Raw genomic sequence first — 15,217 nt, 5'->3', positions numbered from 1 at the left:
TTTATCATCCTGTGCTCAAAGCACCTGATTTTTCAAAGCCATTTTCTATAGCGACAGATGCTAGTGACGAAGTTGCTGGGGCAGTACTGTTACAGAAGGGAGTGGATGACATTGGACACCCAGTAGCTTATTCCTCAAAGGAATCTAATATGCATCAGAAAAAATTATTCCACTGTTGAAAAAGAGTTGCTATCACTTATTCTGACTTTACAACATTTTGAAGTCTATGTTTGTTCTGCCCAGAGACCACTTGTAGTTTACACGGATCACAATCCGTTAGCGTTTCTAACTATGATAAAGGATAAGAATAGAAGGTTATTAAACTGGAGTCTGATATTGCAAGAATATGACCTAAAAATCAAACATGTGAAAGGTACTGACAACATTATAGCTAATTGTTTATCCAGATGTTAAGTTAGAAATTGTACATGTTTTTGCTCTGTTAGCTGATGATTATACATGTATTGTTTCAAACTTTGTAATTTACAGGTAAACTAAAAATTTTGATACATTAGTATTTTTCCTAAAAGGAAGAGGGTGTGACGGGATCCTGAATTATCCCTATGAATTGTGCTTTTAAGAGAGAGAGAGAGAGAGAGAGAGAGAGAGAGGGAGGTGTCCAATACAGACACCTTGTTATTAAGAGAGAGAGAGAGAGAAAGACTGCTTGGAGATGGTGTTATGGTTTCTCTGCAGCATGTTTACACTTCTGCAAGGATACTGGCAGCTTCTAAGTTCTTACAGAGAGAGGAGGAGCTACTTGATGGACAACTGGTGTTCAGCACAGTGAGATAAATAGAAGATCAGTTGATAGACTGACAGACACATGGTTTTGGACACTGGATGAGCTTTGTTGTGCCCACAGAAAGGTGGGGTTTTGGAGGATTGATCTGGAGAATCGATCAGTGGCTCTCGTAGTGTGGAAAAGGTGTGATCAGTGGGGAGTTATCCATGTAACCAACCCTCACCTGGGTTGATAATTCCACCATAGAAGAATGTTCCCCTTTGTTGTGGTCACATTCAGTGACTTCTGAAGGATTTCGGAGGACAACGGGAAGAATTGACGGCATCAGCTCACCTGAAGACTGAAACCTCTCTCTCTATCACCACTCAGCTGAATACCATGAACTGAACTGAACTTTACCCATCACCATAAGACTGTATCTATTTACCCCCAAGCTTGAAGAAGCTTGGTTTTCATATATTTCCACACTAATATACATATAATCTTTGCTAACCTGTTTGATATATCTGAATTTATATTACTGTATTGCCTAGTTATTAATAAATAGTATTAGTGAATAGCAATACCAGACTCCAAAATGTTTTTTATTTCTGCTGGTTCTTTAACCCGTCACGGGGTATGTGACACTACCAACAATGGTTGTATCATCAGCAAACTTATGGATGACATCTGAGCTGTGCCTAGCCTCACAGTCATGGGTGTCGAGGGAGTAGAGCAGTGGGCTAAGCACACACCACTGAGGTGCTCGCTGAAGTTTAGAAGAATGAGGGGAATCTCATTACCGAGGAAGGTATGACAGTGGCTATACTTCATTAGGAGTTTGATGCTGCCCAAACCTGATCTTTACTCTTTGGAATGTGGGAGAATCAGAGCGACTTTATACAAAAAATTCTGAAAGTCATGGAGAAGGGAAATTGCAGCAGTTTTTCCCCAGGGTAGAAGATTCCAGAACCAGAGAGCATAGAGATGGGATGAGAGAGGATCAGCTTTAAACGGACCTGAGGTGCAACTTTTTCACACAGCTGGGTACGAGGAACAAGCTGCCAGAGGAAGTGGTTGAGGCAGGTACAATTGCAATGCTTCAAAGACTTTTGGAGAGGTACGTAGATAAGATAGGTTTAAAGATACAGGCCAAAAGCAGGCAAATGTAATTACAAAGAAAACATGCCAGTGGCTATACTTTATTGGGAGCTTGAGAAGATTTGGATCATTAAGGACCCTGCTCCCAGGACAGGCCGTCTTTGAATTGCTACCCTCAAGGAACCTGAAGGCACATCCTCAACATATTAGGAACAGCTATTTCCCCTCCACCACCAGATTTCTGACAATGAACCCATGTACACGACCTCACTTGTTTTAAGCTCTTTTTACACGGCTTATTTTATATGTGCGTGTGTGTGTGTGTGTAAAATCCCCGGTTACAGACCATGCTTTATTTCATTAATAAAGTTATGCTGTCGGGTATTTTATTTTCTGTAGATTTTCTCAAAATGCAATGAGTGTTTCTTTAATTACATTATACAATCATGTATTTCATTTTTTTGCTGTTTAAAATTCAGTTGATTAATAAGTTAGGCTTGGTCATTTGTCTTGGGAACATTCTAGAGAGAGTGTGGGGGAAAAAGAATAGGGAGCCACTTTTTCTACACAGGGCGCGGGATCAAAGGAGTTTCGGGGAAGAAGGAGAAAGAGGGAGAATGAAACTGGGCAACAAACGTAGTGGAAGAACATGGTGAAATACTCACAGAATCCCATTTGGAAGGACAGACATCGATGCCAGAAAATCCTCAGGCAGACTATGGTTTCACAAAGAATGTGCAGATAACTTTCAGTTAACCAGCTAGCACACAACATTGGAGGAAGTTTGATGCTTTTTTCCTTGGCTGTTGCATGGGTACTTTTTTTTATTGGACTGGTTCTTTAGCGCAGAACCGTTTCAGTACAGTGAGTAAATGAAGTGAAGCAAACTGGATTGATTATGTGACAATGAGCTCTAATAATTACATGCACACTATAGAATAATATATATTTATGATGGGCCCTTTCTCTTTATTTTGTTTGCTATAGTTTAAAATAGTTTGTCTATACAATTTTAATCCAAGTTTATACTGGTATGAGCTAAGTTGTAGCTTGCTGGCAAACAAAAAATTTTGATGGGAGTGTCAGTATTCATACAAGTAAACATCATCATCATCAGGTATTGTGCCCAGTTTGAGCTTTGACTGCCATGGCCCACGCACTCTTGTTTCAGGTCAAGTAGATCAATTCATTGGTATTCATTTCCAGTTCTCTGGCTGCTGTCTCCATCATCATTTCTCGTTGTCTTCCTCTTGCTTTCTTCCCTTCAATCTTTCCCATAATTACCATGCATTCTAACTCCTCTTTCCTAATCACATGTCCAATGAAGTTACGTTGCCTTTTCATGATCTCACACATTATTTCTCTTTTTGTGTTTGCTCTGTTCATGACATCCTCGTTAGATATTCGTTTTGTCCATGATATTCTTTGCATCCTCCTCAAAAACCACATCTCTGCTGCTTCAATTTGATTCCTCATGTTACTAGATATTGTCCAACATTCTGAGCCATATAACGTAACTGGATAAACGTAACATTTCAGAGCTCTGAGGCGGGTTGTCATGCCTACTTAAGTGTTGGTCAGTATACTCTTCATTCTGGTAAAGGTGTCTTTTGCCATCTCTATTCTTCTTTTGATGTTCATGTCGCACCTGCCATCTGATGTTACCCAGCTTCCTAAGTAGCAAAAGTTCTGTACTTGTTTTATGTCTTCCCCGTTTATTCTCAGCCTGCAGATGGGATTCTCCTTCTTTTTGGATATCACCATACACTCTGTCTTTTTGTAATTGATAGATAGACCTATTTTTGCACTTTCTTCAACAATTATATCAATTAAGTTTTGTAGTTCTTCCTCCGTACTTGCAATTAACACAGTGTTATCTGCATATCTGAAATTATTGATGTTTTCACCACCAATTTTGATTCCCAAGTTGTCTCTTATTTTTTGTAATATTGTTTCACTGTACACATTAAATAAATCAGGGGAGCAAACACACCCTTGTCTAAAGCCTCTCTTGATTTTCGTAACCTGACTCACTTCTCCATCTATTCTTACAGCGGCAGTTTGTTCCCAGTACAGATTTCTGATTAGGCGGAGGTCTTTTGAATCTAGATCTAGAGTTTTCTGTAACATTTCAAATAACTTATTGTGTTTCACTTTATCAAATGCTTTTGTGTAGTCAATAAAACAAACTAACAAATCTTTTTGCACTTGAGTAGCTCATTCTGATAGTATCTTTAACATCAATATTGTGTTTCTTGCACCTTTGTCTTTCACAAAACCACATTGTTCTTTACCTTTTTCAGCTTGTATCTTACTTTTAGATCTTGTCATCAAAATTCTCAGAAGTATCTTGGTGGTATGACTCATTAAACTTATGGTCCTATGTAATTCACATTCTGTTGCTCCAGGTTTCTTAAGAAGAGTGATAAATACTGATTTTTTTCATTTCTTCTGGTATTATTCCAGTCTCACAAATGTCATTGATTAAATCAGTAAGTTTTTCAATTCTGTAGTCTTCAAGGGCGATAATTTGTTCTATTACAAATTCATCAGAACCTGCTGCCTTTCCTTTCTTCATCTTATTTATTGCATTATGAACTTCAGGTTTTAAAATACTTGGACCTTCAATGTTGTTTGTAAATTTCTGGTTTTTCACCTCGATTGTCTTCAAAACAATTTCTGAATATACTCAGTCCATCTGTTCATAATCTCATCCTTTTCCATGGAATTTGTTGCCACGGCTGGCGGTGGAGGCCAAGTCATTGGGTGTATTTAAGGCAGAGATTGATAGGTATCTGAGTAGCCAAGGCATCAAAGGTTATGGTGAGAAGGCGGGGGAGTGGGACTAAATGGGAGAATGGATCAGCTCATGATAAAATGGCGGAGCAGGCTTGATGGGCCGAATGGCCGATTTCTGCTCCTTTGTCTTATGGTCTTATGGTCTTATGGACTGCACAGCCAAACACCCAAGCAAACACATAATCAAGTTTGGTGATGATATGAGAGTGGTGGGGCTTTACACCAACAATGATGAGACAGCCTACAGTGAGGAGGTGGAGGACTAGAACATACAAATGGTTAGATGTGCCTTTGTATGAGAGCATTATACCATGGAAACAGGCCCTTCAGCCCATCTAGCCTGTGACAAAAAGTTATTATGCCAAGACCCATTGACCTGCTTCTGGACCATCGCCCTCCACACCTCTCCCATCCATGTACTAATACAAACTTTTCTTAAATGCTGAAATTGAACCCACATCCACCACTTCCACTGGCAGCTCAATCCACACTTTCATTGCCCTCTGAGTGAAGAAGTGCCCCCTCATGTTTCCCTTAAACATTACACCTTTCACCCTAACCCTATGACCGCTGGTTCCAGTCTCACCCAACCTCAGTGGAGAAAGCCTGATCACATTCCCTATCTATGCCCCTCCTAGGTGTGTACACTTCTATCAAATATTCCCTGATTCTCCTACACTCCAGGGAATAGGTTCTTATTGGATTCAGAATCTGAATCAGATAATATCACTGGCACGTGTCATGAAGTTTGTTATTTTGCAGTTTTACGACTCCGTAATGTACCAGCAGCAAGAGATGACAAATTGAGTCGGTTTTTAATATTAAAACCACTATATTTATTTACGTCTACTCAAAGTTATAGAAAATTAAATAAACTACTTTCTTAAACAGAAGTTAACAGTGTTATGCGTCTATAGCTCCCTTACAGTCAAACTTAGAACCCATTTTTAACAAATCTTACTCAAGCACAGTCATAAAGTGGCAGTTCAGAGAGTCCCAGTAGTTCACGAAACAGGTGAGAGGAGAGACTTGTGGAATCACAGTGCAGCAATGAGGCGATCACGATGAATTCCAAAAATTCCACAGCTAGCGAATGAAGGAACGGTTACCAAAGATCCCAGCTGAGGAACACTGTTCCGAAGTCCACGAAGAGCAATTTCACAAAGTGACTATCATGAAATCCACACGCATGGATCATACGAAGGACGGACACGCCTCCACAATGCACAGTGTGCCACTGATTAACCCAATCTTTTGGGTTTGGGTAAGCATTAGACTTTACACTTCTCGATTGTGAGCTGTTCCCGGATAGCTCGAAGTCTGCGATCTTCACTCTCTCTCTCTTTCCTTCTACTCCTTCTCAACACTATGCCCAGATTCCTTTTATACCGTCAGCATATGTCATAAGGTAACACTCACAGAAACGAAACTGTGGACTCCTGGTAAGACGAAACTGGGGACATGTGATGCCCACAGTAAACGAAACTATGGACTCCCAGGAAAACCAAATTGTGGACACCTAACATGCAGTAACACTTCTTTGCAATACCTAATAGTAAAAAGTGTAAATGACAATAAGAAATATACATTTAAAAAATAATAATTAATTAAATAAGTAGTGCAAAAAGGGAGAAAAAATAATGAAGTGGTGGACATGGGTTCAGTGTTCAATCAGAAATCTGATAGCACTGCGAAGAAGCTGTTCCTGAAATGCTGAGTGTGAGTCTTTAGACTCCTGCACCTCCTCCAGGATGCTAACAATGAGAAGGGGACATGTCCTGGGTGAAAGGATTCCTGAATGACGAATGCCATCTTTTAGTGGCATCACCTTTTGTAGGTGCCTTTGATGTCGGTGAGGCTAGTGGCCATGACGAAGCTGGATGAGTTTATAACCCATTGTAGCTTTCTCAGATCCTGTGCGGTACTCCCTCCCTGTACAATGATCCTACCAGTTAGAATGCTCTCTGTGGTACATCTGTAGAAATTTGTGAGTGTCTTTGGTGACATATCAATTCTCCTCAAACTCTTAATGAAATATTGCTGTTGTCAAGGCTTCTCTGTAACTGCATCAATATGTTGGGCCCAGGATAGATCCTCAGAGATGATGATACCCAGAAACTTGAAACCATTCACCCTTTCCACTTCTGATCCCTCAGTGAGGACTGGTGTGTGTTCCCTCATCTTATGCTTCCTGAAGTCACAGTCAATTCCTTGGTCTTACTGATGTAGAGGGCAAGTTTGTTGCTGCGACACCGTTCAACAGCTGTATCATTGGAAAATGTATAGAAGGCGTTTAGGCTGCTCCTAACCACACAATCACAGGTGTAGAGAGAGTGGAACAGTAGGCTAAGCACACACCCTTGTGCACCAGTGTTCACTGTCAGCAAGGTGGAGATGTTACATCCAATTCATACAGACTGTAGTCTTCTGGTGAGGAAATCAAGCATCCAGTTGCAATGGGATGTATAGCGGCCCAGGTACTAGAGCCTATTGATTAGAAATGAGGGTATGATTGTGTTGAACACTGAGCTGTAGTCTATAAGTTGCAGCCTGACATAAGTATTACTATTGTCCACGTGACCCAAGGCCAAGTGGAGAGCCAGTGAGATTGTATCTACTGTAGACCTATTGTGGTGATAGACAAATTGCAGTGGGTCCAGCTTCTTGCATAGACAGGAGTGGATTCTCGTCATGGCCAACCCCTCAAAGCACGTCATCACAGTCAATGAGTGCCACAGGGTGATAGTCATTGCAGTTCACCATGTTCTTCTTGGGGACTGAAACGTTGTCACCCATTTGAAGCAGGTGGGAGCCTCCGACTACAGCAGTGATGGTTTGAAGATGTCCTTGAACGTTCCTGGCAGTTGGTTGGCTCAGGTTTTCAGAGCCCTACAGTTTCACCATCTGGGTCTGATGCTTGGCAAGGGATCACCCTTTTGACAGATGTTCTGATATCGGCCTCCAAGACAGAGATTACAGGTCACCAGATGCTACAGGGAATTGGGCAGGTGTAGTTTAATTCTCCCTTTCAAAGTGTGTGTAAAAAGCATTGAACTCACCTGGGAATGAAGCATCACTGCCATTCATGATGTTAGCTTTCACCCTTTCGGAAGTAATCCACTGCGAACCCTGCCAGAGCTAGCGTACATCCGATTCTGTCCCTAACCTCAATCGGAAATGCTTTTTTAAAATAGCCTTCCATAGGCCTTACCTGGACTTCTTGTGTAGTTCTGGATAACCTGTCTTGAATTACGCATACCTAGCTTTTGATAGTCTACGAATCTCCTGGTTCATCCGTGGCTTTTGGTTTGGGTATGTCTGGTAAGTATGTGAAGACACATGCTCATCCACACAGGTCTTGGTGGATCATAGGTCCAGAAGGCTCTACAACATGGGAGTAGAACTAGGTCACCTGGCCCATCAATTCTCCTCCACCATTCTATCATCATACTATCCCTCTCAGCCCCATTCTCCCGTCTTCTCCCCATAACATTTGATAGCCTTACTAATCAAGAACCTTATCCAGACTTGTCATTTACTTTGTTGGTTATCTTGTGCACATGTAATTTATGTATGAAGTACATAATTTTAAGTTTGTTATCTTGAGTGGTTATGTTTGTGATGTACTGTGCTGGTACTGCAGCTCCACCTTGGGTATTTGTTTCTCTGATAAATAACAACTTGCATTTGAACAGCTCTGACCAATGACCCCGATTCAACAAGAACACGACAGGAAGGAGAGATAATGTTGCAAACTGGGTTGGTTCTGTCACAATCTGACTTCACCCATACAGATGACGCATGCTCTTGCAGTTTCCAGTCTGTGGGATTTGCCACTCTTCTTCCCGTAGGTAGACACATTTCGACATTTCTTACAACACCTCACCAGTTTCCAGACGGTCATTGTTATTCGACTGACTGACACATTCATGTAAACGAACCTCGTCAAAGGCTCAGTGTGTGTCTTACCCGTTAGATGAGGAAAGGAACAAGTTAACCCTCACACCGGCAAGTTGGAAACATCAAAGTCCTGTCGTGGAGGTAAGCAGATTTTAATCATCTCACTTATTGACAGACCTCTTCAGCATTCTGTAGAGATTTGTGAAAGAGTTTCTCTGAATATCTATGACACATTTTTCAGGTGTAATGATTTTATAATGCTGTTTACATTGTAAATACATGCTGGTATTCATTTAGAACATAGAACAGTACATCAGAAACAGGCCCTCCGGCCCACAATGTTGTTGAATTTTGAATGTTCTTGTTATCTGTTTTATCTTGTCCCCTGACCAACACACCTCAGCAAGTTCCGTACAGTGCCATGGTTAGCACAATCACTTTACAGCACCAGCGATCACTGATTTGAGTTCGATTCTTGCCACTGCTTTTGTTCATTCTCCCTGTGACTGTGAAGGTTTCCTCCGGGTGTTCTGGTTTCCTCCCACATTCCGAAGGCACACGGGTAAGGGTTAGTGACTTGTGGGCATGCTATGTTGGCACGTGAATCACGGTGATAATTGCAGGCTGTCCCCAACATGTTTTTGGTCTGAGTTGGTCACTGAGACAAATCAACACATTTCACCGTATGGTTAGATGTTCATGTAACAAATCAAGCCTCACCTATGAGGCTGTCAGGGTCATCGACTGTAACCAGTGCTCTTGGTCTGGTCTCCTCTACATCAGTGAGACCCGATGTCAATTGCAGCATCGCAAGGCAGAATTTCCCAGTGGCTACCCATTTCAAATTGACTTCCCGTCCCCATTCCGACATGTCCATCCATAACCTCCTTGATGACCAAGATAAGACAAGTTTATTTATTGATTTATTTATTGAGATTTAGCTCGGAATAGACCCTTCAAGCCGTGTCACCCAGCAACCCGCCAATTTAATCCCAGCCCAATCATGGGAAAATTTACAATGACCAACTAACCTGCCAATCAGAACGTCTTTGGACTGTGAGAGGTAACTGGAGCACCCAGAGGAAATCCACTTGGTCAAGCAGAGAGCATACAAGCTCCTGATAGGAGGAGGCATGAATTGAACCTGGGTGGCTGATACTGTAAAGTGCTCTGCTAACCTCTCCACAGTCATGCCACCTTCTTACCCTTGCTAGTTGGAGGACCAACAGCTCTCAGTCTATTTGGGTAACTGCCAACCTGATAGCACCATTGAATTGAATTGACTTTACTACTTACGTCCTTCATATACATGAGGAGTAAAAATCTTTACGTTACGTTTCCATCCAAATGTGCAATGTGCAATTTATGTTCATTTATAATAAATAGTATGTACAACAGGATAGTCAATATCACATAGAAATACAGTTGTGTCAGCATGAGTTAAGCAGTGTAATGGCCTGGTGGAAGAAGCTGTCCTGTTGGTCCTGGCTTTTATGATGCGGTACCATTTCCCAGATGGTAGCAACTGGAACAAAAGCATTGATTTCACTAATTTATCCCCCACTCCTATCTCTGTCTTTCCATTCCTCGTTCTAGCTCCCCTCTCACCTCTTCTCTTCTCCTCGCCTGCCCATCACCTCCCATGGGTGATCCTCCTCTTTCCCTTTCTCCCCTCTCTCTTCTCTTATCAGATACCTGACTTCTTTTTCAGCTCCTTACCCCTTCCAACTCTCACCCCTCAGCTTCTTACCTCATCTCCCCTATCGCCCAACCAACCTTTTCCTGTCTTCAGCCCCCTTCCTTGCCAGTCCTGATGAAAGGCTCAGCCCAAATCATTGACTGGTTATTCCCCTCCATAGATGCTGCCTGACCTGTTGAGTTCCTCAATCATTTTGTGTGTGTTGCCTAAGATATCCAGCATCTCCAGAATCTCTTGTATTTATGATGTATTTCTCTGTTTCTTTCAGGGATGGCTGTCCTGAACTATGATCTCAATGATGTAGACTTTGAGGATATGTTTGACAATTACACATATCCAGAATATGTACTCACTGATCAGAACTCCAGTCCTTGCCATCCTGTAAATTTTGGAAGTTGGGTCAATCTCACGTTGGCCGTTGTCTACAGCCTGGTGTGTTTCCTCGCTGTGATGGGGAACCTGGTGGTGATGATCGTCGTTCTACACAATCGGCGCTCAACATCATCCACAGACATCTACCTGCTCCACCTTGCCACGGCTGACCTGCTCTTTGCTGTTTCTCTGCCCTTCTGGGCAGTGGATGCCATGTCTGGCTGGGTGTTTGATGATGCCATGTGTAAGGTTGTCAGCATGCTCCAGGAGGTGAACTTTTACAGTGGCATCCTGTTTCTGGCCTGCATCAGTGTTGACCGTTACCTCGCCATCGTCCACTCTGCCCAGTCCCACAGGCAGAAGCGGCCGTTCCTGATCAAACTGGTCTGTGCTGTTGTGTGGGTGCTGGCTGTTCTCTTGTCTTTACCCATCCTCTACAAGGGCAAGTTCGTCTACGATGGAAGTGTCCTGTGTTATGAGTTACTCGAGGGTGAATCCATCGCAACCTGGAAAAACAGCACCAGGTTCTTGCGTCATGTTATTGGGTTCCTCATCCCACTGGGTGTCATGGTCTTCTGCTACAGTGTCACCATCCGCAGACTATGTCAGACGAAGGGTTTCCAGAAGCAGAAAGCCATGAAGGTCATTATCGCCGTGGTGCTTGCATTTCTCATTTGTTGGCTGCCCCACAATATCACTGTGTTTGTTGACACTCTGATGAGAAGCAAACTCATCACCGAGACTTGTGACAGGCGCAATCACATCGACCGGGGTCTGTCCGTGACTCGGATTCTGGGATTCCTGCATTGCTGCATTAATCCAATCTTATACGGCTTCATTGGGCTCAAATTCCGGAGGAACTTACTCAACCTCTTGGCGGATAAAGGACTTATTAGTCAACATGCAAAAGCACATTATAAGCGATCGGTGTCCACTTCCTCGGAATCCGGACTCGTTTCTTCTACAATATAGACTGTCTGTGATGGTGGAATCTCATCCAATCAGAATGTTGTCGAACTAGAAGCTTAAATACGATGTTGGAGCCATTATTGTGTGGGATGTTTTCCACTCTTTGCTGTTATCTAGTTTGATGGTCAATAAACCCAAGAGATTCTGCAGATGCTGGAAATCTGGAGCAACACACACAAAGTGCAGGAGGAGCTCAGTGGGTCAGGCAGCATCTTTGGAAAAGAGTAAACAGTCGCTATTTCAGGCCGAGACCCTTCACCAGCACTAGAAAGGAAGGGGGAACGAGTCAGACTAAGAAGGTGCAGAGAGGAGAGGAAGACGTACAAGGAGGCAAGTGTTAGGTGAAACCGGGAGAGGAAGAGTGGGGTGAAGTAAAGAGCTAGGACGTTGATTGGTGGACGAGATACAGGGCTGGAGAAGGGAAGACCATGGAAGAAAGGGAAGGGGGAGGAGCACCAGAGGGAGGTGATGGGCAGGCAAGCAGATAAGTTGTGAGAGGGAAACAAGAATGGGGAATTCTGAGAGAGAGGTGGGGGGGGCAATTACTGGAGGTTCAAGAAATCAATGTTCATGCCATCAGGTTGGAGGCTACCCAGACTGAATATATCCTCCAACCTGAGAGAGGCCTCATTGTGGCAGTAGAGGAAGCCATGGACAGACATGTTGGAATGGGAACGGGAAATAGAATTGAAATGGGTGACCATCGGAAAATCCCGCATTTTGTGACAGAGGGAGCGAAGGTGCTTGGCGAAGCGGTCTCACAATCTATGCCGGGTCTCGCCGATTTCCAGGAGGCCACACCAGGAACACCAGGTACTGCAGACGACCCCAACAGACTTGCAGGTGAAGTGTCACCTCACCTGGAGGGACAAGTTGGGGCCCTGAATGGTAGTGAGGGAGAAGGTGTAGGGTCAGGACTGGGACTTGTTCCTCTTGCAAGGATAAGTGCCAGGGATGAGATCAGCGGGGAGGCGTGAGTGGACAAGGAAGTTGTTCAGGGAGCAATCCCTGCAGAATGCAGAAAATGGAGGCAGAGAAAGGTGTGTTTGGTTGTGGGATCCCACTGAAGATGGCAGAAGTTGCAGAGAATTATGTGCTGGATGCGGAGGCTAGTGGGGTGGTAGGTGAGGACAAGAAGGACCCTATCCCTGGTGGGGTGGCGGGAGGATGGGGTTGAGAGCAGATGTGCCTAAAATGGAAGAGATGCAGTTGAGGGCAGCATTGACTGTGGAGGAAGGGAAGTCCCTTTCTTTGAAGAAGGAGGACATCTCATTAGTGCTGGAATGAAAACCCTCATCCTGAGAACAGGTGTAGCAGAGACAGAGGAACTGAGAAACTGGAATGGCAATTTTACAAGCGTCTACGTAGGAAGAGGTACAGTCAAGATAGATGTGAGAGTCAGTGAGTTTATAAAAGATATCAGTAGGTAGGCTAACTCCAGAGATAGAGATTGAGAGATCGAGAAAACTCTTTACTTCAGCCCCTCACACTCTCCCGGCTTCACCTATCACCTGCCACCTCGTGCCTCTTCCTCTCTTCCCTCCCCTACCTTTTTATTTTGACTTCTTCACCCTACCCTTCCAGTCCTGATGAAGGGTCTCAGCCTGAAGTCGACTGTTTATTTCCATCCATAGATGCTGCCTGACCTGCTGTGCTCCTCCAGCACTTTGCGTGTGTTGATGATCAATAATGTGATTTGAATGGTTTCATCTCTGCTATCCCAATGATAGCTCTCGCTTTCGCATTATCATCTGCAACTGATACATTACATGATATTTGGTGATTGAAAACGAACCACAAGGACTACTGGCTTCACCCAGAATTTTAGCACTGTGGGACGGGCCATTCGGGCAGCCAAGCTGTTCCTAGCCTTCTGAATAAGGAAGAAATATTTGCACACCAGTTGAAGATTTCTAGATTAAGAACTATTCCATAACTCAGCATCATCAAAATCGAGGCATTGGCTCTACCCGGTGTGAGCAGACTGGAGAACAATATACGTCCATAGTTTTTAAGCTACATAGATTTTTTTCTCCCAGCCATTGCTCTTTCCCTTTAATCATTACGGTGAATGTGGCAACTTCCCATGGAAGAAAAATTGAGAGAATGTGGGACGAGATTAATCTTGGGCTAGGAGAAATAGTCAGCACAACATCGTGGACTGAAAGGCCTGTACTGTGCTGTACTTTTCTGTGTTGTATATTGTCTGTTTTATCCTCTTGTTCTGGGGAGATAGGTGAAAAAGCTTCAGCTTTGCTTTAACAACACATCTCCCTTCAGGACTGTAACCAACTTACCTTTCCTTTTCAGTATCTCTTCTCAGTATTTACTTGTCTATGCGATTTCAAATTTCATAGCCCAGATGATACAGGAGCAGGCAGGCCACTCAGCCCATGCAGTCCGCTCTACCACTCCACCGTGGCCCTTCCATTTCTTCCCTATTCTCCTGCCCTCTACACATAACCTTTAACTACTCAAGAACCGATCAAACTCTGTTTTAAATATAGCCAGTGACTTGGCCTCCACAACCATCTGTGGTAACGGATTCACCATCCTCTCTATTCCTCTTCATTTCTATTCAAAAGGGATGTCTTTGTGCACAGTCTCAGTGTACAAGGTCCCCTCATTCTTCAAAATGGATCCCCTTCATTCTTCAAAACTCTGGTGAGTACAGGCGCAGAGCATCAAAGCTCCTCATACATTAACCCTCTCATTGTGGGCGGTTCACCAGCACCGTGCGGAATAACATCATCAGATAAAGATACTGACGTGTTTGGGGAGATGGAGAAGATGCCATTCAGAAGACTGAACTGGAAGACCTGTTGTTTATGTTGCAATGCACTCTTTGTTTACTTGATATTTGCTGTAACTGCATTTATGTTAATAAATGTTATTTGGCTGACTGCAAGGACTCTATCCTGGCCTAATATAAGATAAAATAAAATTACAGATCCACAATCCCTTATCCGAAATTCTGAAATCCAAAAAGTTCCGAAAACCAAAGTTTTTCTCGCCAACAGCTGACATCACTCAGGTGTGACGTGGCAGCACGAGCAGAGGCCACCAGATGTCAGTTGTGGCTCAGCGCTCGTACTGGTTACACGTGCATTTGGAACATAGAACAGTACATCAGAAACAGGCCCTTCGGCCCACAACGTTGTTGAATTTTGAATGTTGTTGTTATCTGTTGTATCTCGTCCCCTGACCAACACACCTCAGCAAATTCCGTATAGTACCATGGTTAGCACAATCACTTTACAGCACCAGCGATCACTGATTTGGGTTCAAATCTTGCCACTGCCTGTAAGGAGTTTGTTCATTCTCCCTGTGACTGTGAAGGTTTCCTCCAGGTGTTCTGGTTTCCTCCCACATTCCAAAGACACGTGGGTAAGGGTTAGTGACTTGTGGGCATGCTATGTTGGCACGTGAATCACGGTGATAATTGCAGGCTGTCCCCAACATGTTTTTAGTCTGTGTTGGTCACTGAGACAAATCAACACATTTCTCCATATGGTTAGATGTTCATGTAACAAATCAAGTTATTTTATAAAAGTAATGACCTCAAATCTTAATTTTCAGGTCAGAGGCAGATGGAGTTTTGTAAAGCAAGGGGATAGAGGTTTTTGAATTTTCTTCTGTAGGATTCTTATTCA

At 43.3% G+C, this 15,217-nt stretch overlaps 1 protein-coding gene across 2 annotated transcripts in view; it reads left to right on the top strand.

Moving 5' to 3' along the window:
* LOC134347620 (C-X-C chemokine receptor type 2-like) overlaps window positions 1–14,459 on the top strand; it is a 36,289-nt gene extending 21,830 nt beyond the window's left edge. The window contains exons 1-2 of one of the 2 annotated variants that reach the window (XM_063049987.1): window positions 8,353–8,665; window positions 10,492–14,459. In XM_063049987.1, the coding sequence (XP_062906057.1) occupies window positions 10,494–11,567 (1,074 nt within the window). In that variant the 5' untranslated portion in view covers window positions 8,353–8,665; window positions 10,492–10,493 and the 3' untranslated portion in view covers window positions 11,568–14,459. Of the gene's footprint in view, window positions 1–8,352; window positions 8,666–10,491 lie in introns of those variants that run through there. The other variant, XM_063049988.1, reaches the window with a different exon arrangement.
* The last annotated feature ends 758 nt before the right edge of the window (window positions 14,460–15,217 follow it).

This window comes from Mobula hypostoma, chromosome 6 (genome assembly GCF_963921235.1).
Source record: "Mobula hypostoma chromosome 6, sMobHyp1.1, whole genome shotgun sequence".
NCBI classification, from domain to species: Eukaryota; Metazoa; Chordata; class Chondrichthyes; order Myliobatiformes; family Myliobatidae; genus Mobula; species Mobula hypostoma.
Note: the sequence above shows the minus strand (reverse complement) of the source record. Positions and strands in the feature narration are given on the sequence as shown.